Source organism: Ictidomys tridecemlineatus, chromosome 8 (assembly GCF_052094955.1).
Source record: "Ictidomys tridecemlineatus isolate mIctTri1 chromosome 8, mIctTri1.hap1, whole genome shotgun sequence".
Lineage (NCBI taxonomy): Eukaryota > Metazoa > Chordata > Mammalia > Rodentia > Sciuridae > Ictidomys > Ictidomys tridecemlineatus.
Genome location: NC_135484.1, coordinates 156,218,328 through 156,225,948, shown reverse-complemented (window position 1 = coordinate 156,225,948; position 7,621 = coordinate 156,218,328). Strand labels below are relative to the sequence as shown.

The 7,621-nt window shown below is 48.4% G+C and overlaps 2 protein-coding genes across 2 annotated transcripts; one reads left to right on the top strand and one right to left on the bottom strand.

Moving 5' to 3' along the window:
* Nucleotides 1-348: 348 nt before the first annotated feature.
* H2ac11 (H2A clustered histone 11) lies at nucleotides 349-1,126 on the bottom strand. Its single transcript, XM_013363662.4, has one exon. It carries the CDS (start codon nucleotides 1,060-1,062, stop codon nucleotides 670-672), a length of 393 nt encoding a protein of 130 aa, XP_013219116.1. The 5' UTR covers nucleotides 1,063-1,126; the 3' UTR covers nucleotides 349-669.
* Nucleotides 1,127-1,337: 211 nt separating this feature from the next.
* Nucleotides 1,338-1,799, top strand: LOC101957760 (histone H2B type 1-K). Its single transcript, XM_005337069.5, has one exon. The coding sequence runs from the start codon at nucleotides 1,367-1,369 to the stop codon at nucleotides 1,745-1,747; it is 381 nt and encodes a 126-aa protein (XP_005337126.1). The 5' UTR covers nucleotides 1,338-1,366; the 3' UTR covers nucleotides 1,748-1,799.
* The last annotated feature ends 5,822 nt before the right edge of the window (nucleotides 1,800-7,621 follow it).

Below are 7,621 nucleotides of genomic sequence, written 5' to 3'. Positions count from 1 at the left end.
AGAAGCAAAATTTTACCACCCTTGAAAATAAACTTTAGTTAACACAGCTTCTAAAAATTCTACCAAAAGCCAAGTATATATTTTAGTTTTGAGGGGCCACTTCAGTGCCTATCATTGCTGGGTATCATTAACACTTCTATTTCACAAATCATATTTATACTAGATTGAAAAGTGGGTTAAACACATGGAATAGAAAAGGATGTGAATATTTATGCAACGTCCAAATGTCTAACATCAGATTTAGACATTTACGACTGTGCATAAAACTACATTAAATAAACGTTTTTCTCCTATTAATGCCGTCCCAGATAGTTTTCAGTAAAAAAAAATTAAAGCTGAACAATGGGGTAGAGAAACCAAACTTTAGTTTTAACCTTAGATCCAGACACACTTTAAACTCTTTGCTGACCACTAAGTTGAGCTGAAACGTGTTGTGTGCAATGGTGACCTGCAAAAGGATGGCAGAATTTGGTGTCCTCCTAATAAGGGCTGGGTAGCCTGCCGAGGCCTTAGCTGTATAGCTTCAATTGTGCAGCGCAACACCGCGCCGAACCTTAACTTTCTGACATCTCTCCTTCAGCCAGTGTTCAGTTCCTTCTGAGAAGCAGTAAGTGGCTCTGAAAAGAGCCTTTGGTTTGGATTCGGTTTGTAGCAAGCCAATACAGGGCGTTACTTGCCCTTGGCCTTGTGGTGGCTCTCGGTCTTCTTGGGCAGCAGCACGGCCTGGATGTTGGGCAGGACACCGCCCTGCGCGATGGTGACTTTGCCCAGCAGCTTGTTGAGCTCCTCATCGTTGCGGATGGCCAGCTGCAGGTGGCGCGGGATGATACGCGTCTTCTTGTTGTCGCGGGCCGCGTTGCCAGCCAGCTCCAGGATCTCGGCCGTCAGGTACTCGAGCACCGCCGCCAGGTAGACGGGCGCGCCGGCCCCGACCCGCTCGGCATAGTTGCCCTTGCGCAGAAGGCGGTGGACTCTGCCCACGGGGAACTGCAGGCCCGCCCGGGAAGAGCGCGTCTTGGCCTTGGCGCGAGCCTTGCCACCCTGCTTGCCGCGTCCAGACATAGCGTTAGTTCGTCGATCTCACCACAAACTACCGTAAACGAAAGTGCACTTGCTTCATCTTTTATAGTTATTAACAGGCAAGAAGAATTAGACTTGTCATTGGCCGAAATTGTAACTTCGTTTCAACCAATAGAAAAGCGACTTTGGAATTTACGCATTCTGATTGGATAAAGCTACCTTCTGACATTCATCTGAACAACCACCAATGAGAAACAGGCTTTAACTCCACCTTATTTGCGTATGAGGTTCTATATAAAGCCGCACCGTGCCTCTAGCTTTGCTTTGCAGCTTCTGCTCTTCGACGATGCCTGAGCCAGCGAAGTCCGCTCCTGCCCCGAAGAAGGGCTCCAAGAAGGCGGTGACCAAGGCGCAGAAGAAGGACGGCAAGAAGCGCAAGCGCAGCCGCAAGGAGAGCTACTCGGTGTACGTGTACAAGGTGCTCAAGCAGGTGCACCCCGACACCGGCATCTCGTCCAAGGCCATGGGCATCATGAACTCGTTCGTGAACGACATCTTCGAGCGCATCGCGGGCGAGGCCTCGCGCCTGGCGCACTACAACAAGCGCTCGACCATCACGTCCCGGGAGATCCAGACGGCGGTGCGCCTGCTGCTGCCCGGGGAACTGGCCAAGCACGCCGTGTCGGAGGGCACCAAGGCGGTCACCAAGTACACCAGCGCCAAGTAACCGGGGAATTAGTTGCAAGTTCAAACCTAACGGCTCTTTTAAGAGCCACCCACATTTCTTAGAGAGCTGCTGCTTGTCTATCATTTTGGTGTACTAACGGGTCTGGCTAATCGTGAGGTAAGTACCGGTTTAGTGTCCACGTTCTAATTGGACGTAAGGGCCACTGCTCTACGGTACAAGGGCGCCGCCTAGGTGGGATGGGTCTCGGCTGGCTTGCAGATACTGCGCGGGATTTTTAAAATTTCCCGCGCTAGCGGCGCTTTTGCCTTTACATTCTGATTGGTTGCCGAGATATGGGACCCGCGCGCACGCGCGCGCAGCTCGCAGACTAGGTTAGTCCTGCTTTTTAGTTTGCAAGTTTCCTAAATTCTTTCAGGACGTCACGGAGTCTGGAAGATCAATTCTAACGGATTACCTCCCTTAGTGCAGTCAGGAAAGCTGCAGAGGGGCAAAAAAAGGAAACGGGTTTGCAGGCCTCACTTGACCCAATCACCCCCAAATATTTTAAACCACGTTGTATATAAGCCATGGGGAGCTTTCCTTGTGACTAGTTTTGGTTTAAAAGTAGTAGCCAGTTTCAAGTTACTGTTTTATCTAAGCGAATAAATTTTTAATGATGAATGCACAAAATAGTCTTGAAAATTACTCAATGATTAAGATGTCTTATTCTAAGCCATGATTTTTGGAGGACTTTTCCTGATAACTACTGGATGATAAGCAAACCTATTTAGGTTACATTTCTTTTTGCACATTAGGCTACTCTTTCTGCACGTGAAAGTGGAGTGGAAATTTTGAATTTTAATTTTAAAATGAGGATTCCTGTGGAACTTGTTTCATGTGTTATTGATGGTTTCCTTGGTTGTTGGCAAGTGCATCTGAGCTTGCTTATTGTGGAAACTACTGTACACGTGCCCTGGGAAACCAGAGGGCATGTCTGCATCCCTTGTTACCTGCACATTATCAGATCTATGTAACTGATCCCCACCATACACCTTAATCACTGAGGAGAGCCCACAACGCTGCATTCCTGCCCCACAGTTTCCTATTCTAACAATCTCCCTTTCCCTGTTTCCTAATTCAGAATAGTGAACTGTCAGGTGCCTTTAGTATTTTGCCTATTAATACAGGAAATAAATTATTTTTTATTTATATGGAGTTAAGATTTGTAGATTGTTTCAATTACAAATTTACAGACATTGAGAATACTTTTAACTTTAATCTGAATAAAAGTGAATTTACAGGATTCTGTTTTTTTTCCTTTTTAGAAAACACCTACCCCCCCTCCCACCCCAAGCGTTTGTCATAGAACAATCTAAAGGCAATGATAGAAACAATCTAAAAGCAATGATCTATGATCAGTGAGAATTTCCACCACCCATATCAATCTTCCATTATGGTTTGGTATGAGGTGTCCTCTGCAGGGATGTTCAGAGGTGAGGTAAGTGGGTGGTGAGCTGTAACCCAAGCAGACCACCCTAGCTTGCATGGACTGGGTGGTAACTAGGAGGGCAGGTATGGCTGGAAGGAGATGGGTCACTAGGGACATGTCCTGCCTCTTCCTTGTGACCAGTATATGCTGCCTCCTCTTGGGCCCAGAGCAACGGAGTGAGCCATCCATGGACAGAGACCTCTGAAACCATGAGCTCAAGTAAACTTTTCCTTTTAAAAGTTATTCTTGTTGGTTATTTTGGTCACAGTAATGAAAAGCTAATTAATACAAGCTCTCAATTCCTTTTTGAAAGAGCAAAGGTGGCTGCTTGGAGGTTTGGGTAGGTGTTATGGATTAGAGATATTTAAGAAGAGGAACCAGATACCATGTGTGGACCTTGGGGGGATCCACACTCAGACAAAATCATTTTAAAAAAATATTTGAGGCAAATAGAGATTTTTTTAAGGACTAGGTATTGGGTAATGTTACAAGTAATTTTTAAGTTTTCTAAAGTGAGATGATAGTTTTTCTTTACATTCATGTCTATGAGGTTGTTTATGAAAATATTCATGATTGAAATGGCATTTGGGATTTCTTTACACTGCCTCCCAGTCTGTGTGGGTTCGATAATGAAAGAACAAGGACAACAGGCTGGCAATTGAGGTGTATGTGTTCTGCACTTGGAAGTACAGTATTCTCTCTGCTTTTGCATAACCTGTACTTCAGTTTTTCCATAGCACCCCGGCTGAACCCCCTAAAAGTTGCCGCAGTCTAGCTGCAGCAGAATAACTGGGGGGTGAGGAATAACTTCTGTAGATTGATACAGCAGGAGTAGGAGCCGTTTATTGTAGGACAACAGAAATGTTAAGGTCTGTAAACAAGTCAAAATAACACCTGGTATTTTGCCAGGGGAATGTTAGAGTTCCTAAACAAGTCTGGGTGGTGCCTGGCAAAATGCCAGAGGGAGTGGTTTGAGAAATAACAAAAGCGAGCCATTAAGTGTGGAGATTCCTTATTGGTTGACTTATGTATCTAGTTTATGCTAATTAAGATAAGCTGTGCAAAATGTATAAGTAGCTCTGTTGTCCTACAATAAACCGCGCCCATTCCTGCTGTATCAACGTACACAAGTTATTCGTCACCCCCCCCCCTTATTTTGCTGCAGCCGGACTGCGGCAAAAAGTAATAAAAAAAATGTTGCCCAATCAATGAACATATTTCTGTTTTGGTTTACAATAGAGCCACACTGAAAGGAACCAAGCATGGGTGCAGAGAAATTCCAGCCAATGAACTAAGGGAACCACAGAAAGAGAACTGGAATCAGTTGTCAGCAAGGGGAGGAGCTGGCCCACTGACCCTTGTCCATCCTGAAGTCATTAAGGAACATGTCGCCATCTTGTGGCCCTTTAGGGTAATGCAGCTGAATGTTTTTATGGTTTCCATGGGTCGTTTCATTAGCTGCGGGTAATAATGGCATATATGAAGAGCACAGTTAATTCCCTTCCCAATGTCCGCAAATGCTCACTTCCCCATCTACCTGACAAAGATGCCCTCCTTGGTCCCACTCTGGTCAGGCTCTTCTCAGCCCTTCTGACTAGCTCCCCCACCGGCCTTACTCATGTAATTCCTGACGGCTCAAGGCTGCGTCCTAGGAACAGCCCCTGTCTGAGAAATCCCAACCCAGGCTGCCTTTACTCTTTGTCCCCATCAGCTTCTGAATTCAGGGCTCCTGGGAGCCTAGGTAGGAAGTGCGAGGACCAGTTAGCAAACAGATGGGCTTCCCTGGACTCACTGCCGTGCGCTGGACATTCCTTTCCTCCTGTTAAAGGCCCCCAGGGCCTCTGCACACGTCAGAAGGCCTGGCTCCTTCCCTGGGGTAGTCAGAGTCACACCAGTTCACTGCCCTCTGCTTTTCGATATTCTACGTTTATTCGTTTATTATTAGTTATTTATTAGTTTCCTGTGCTCCCATCTGAAAGTCCTTGTACAGAAAGAAACGCAAATGTGGACTCTGTCCACCCTTTGATGCAGTTGGCTGGTGGCCTCGTGTTCCTTGCACCATTCTGCACGTTGCTTTCCTCACCCCTCGCTTGGAGCCCCTCCTGTGCGCTGGCCTGGAGCCCCTCCTGTGCGCTGGAGCACTGTCCTGGAGCCCCTCCTGTGCGCTGGCACTGGCCTGGATCCCCTCCTGTGAGCTGGTGCACTGACCTGGAGCCCCTCCTGTGCGCTGGCGCCTTGGCCTGGAGCCCCTCCTGTGAGCTGGTGCACTGTCCTGGAGCCCCTCCTGTGAGCTGGTGCACTGGCCTGGAGCCCCTCCTGTGAGCTGTAGCCCTGGCCTGGAGCCCCTCCTGTGAGCTGGTGCACTGACCTGGAGCCCCTCCTGTGAGCTGGTGCGGTGGCCTGGAGCCCCTCCTGTGAGCTGGTGCGGTGGCCTGGAGCCCCTCCTGTGCGCTGGCGCCCTGGCCTGGAGCCCCTCCTGTGCGCTGGCGCCCTGGCCTGGAGCCCCTCCTGTGCGCTGGCGCCCTGGCCTGGAGCCCCTCCTGTGCGCTGGCGCCCTGGCCTGGAGCCCCTCCTGTGCGCTGGCGCACTGTCCTGGAGCCCCTCCTGTGAGCTGGCACCTTGGCCTGGAGCCCCTCCTGTGCGCTGGCGCAGTGGCTGAAGGTCTCCTTGGCCTCCGCTTGTGATCTGAGGAGGGAACCTCCCCTGACAGCCCTCAGCTCATATTTGAGGGGAAGGGCCTGGGTGGACTTCCCCTGGGCGCTGCCGAGGGGCGCAGCAGAGCCACTGTGGGGTTGTTGGGCTGGTCTTACTTCTTGGGATGGGACCTCTTCTCTTTAAGGAAGGCCCAGTCCTGACACCAGGAGCCCGTGCTGCCAGCTGACCTTCTTTGCCTGCTGTACTGCGCTGCCCTCTCTATATTTCCTGACCCTACTCATTGCTCTATTTTTGTCATAAAAATGTGTCAAGATCTGACATTCCGTGTTCCTTACCAATCCGTTGGCTTATCAGCTTCACCTTCCCACCTCCACACCAGCACGAATTCCCGGAGACTCGGGGTTGGCGGAGGGTGTGTTGATCACCTTGTGTGGAACAGAGCCTTGGCATGGACCAATGGAGCAACAGTCCTTCCTTGCGCTGCTGCCAGCTGAGAAGAGGAAAGAACCTTCTTCAGGGGATGATTCAGAAGATCAAGGAGAATGCTCATTCCTATGGCCCTTCTGTGAGTGTTTCTGGTGGAATTCAGAGTTTTCATTTCTAGAAAACAAACAAAACAAACTTGTTTTGATGTCTTCTTCTTCCTAAATGTTTCTGATTAACGATTATTGATAACATAGTATCTACTTTCTTTTATATGCCAAATAAGGCAGTGGCACAGCACATCTCTTGAAGGCAGGCCTACCCTGTCCTCTCTGAAGCCTGAACTCGGGGCCTTGGATTAGGAAAGAGTCACAGGTTGGTCAGCTCTGGGCTCTACCTGGCAGGACGTTGTTTCCGGTTTCCCTTCTCAGCCATCTGGATTTCTGTTTCTCCTGGAAGAGAAACACTTGCTTCTAAGGTCTCAGGAGTCAACAAGGCCTCGGCTCAGAAGGATGCCACTCTGGTGGCCATGCTGTGACGCCACTCCTTGCTTTCCCAGGGTGGGACACTGTGTCTTCTGGGCAAGGACAGTTGTGCTTATCTTTGGCCTAGTCTTTATTTTCTCTTCTGAGTGGTTTAGGATCATTCTTCGCTGTCCAAAGTCTCCCCTCTGGCTATGCTGCAGAGGGTCCCTAGTCCCCAGGAAAGGGTGCACAGCTGGCTGCCTGACTCCTCACTTTAACCCTGCACTTGCAGCCAGGTGGCCTCAGACACTTCTCCTCCGAGTGCTCACTGAGGACCTTGCAGTGCTGACTGCCACTGCCTGGGCAGGGCTTTCAGGGTGCTAACCTGAGTCCCTCATGTTGTTTTGTTAAACCCAATGTACTGTTTTTGCATGAATCTTGTCATCTTCACTTTAGAGAGAAAGCTGAGAATCAAAGAACAATAACTTCTAGAGGAGGGGAGGAGTAGGGAGGATAGGAAGGGCAGCAGAATAGAATAGACAATATAATTGGTGTATGTACATTCCATGTATGTATTATATATCAAAATGCACTCTACTGTCATGTATGACTAAAAAAATAAATAAAAATGAAAAGAACAATAACTTCTGGGTTTTTATGTTTCTTTTCTCAATTTAAAAGTTTTTGATTGAGTTTTTTATTGGTGCGTTATAATCAGGCTTGCTAGCAGGATTCATTATTGCATATTCTTAAACGCACACGACATGAATTTATCAGTGTCATTCCCCAGTACCTCCCCTTTCCCTGCCCCACAGTCTACTTCCTTTTCATACAGTCTCCACCTTTTCCATTCTGAGTTTGACTTATTTTGCTTAACATAATGGTCTCCAATTCCATCCATTT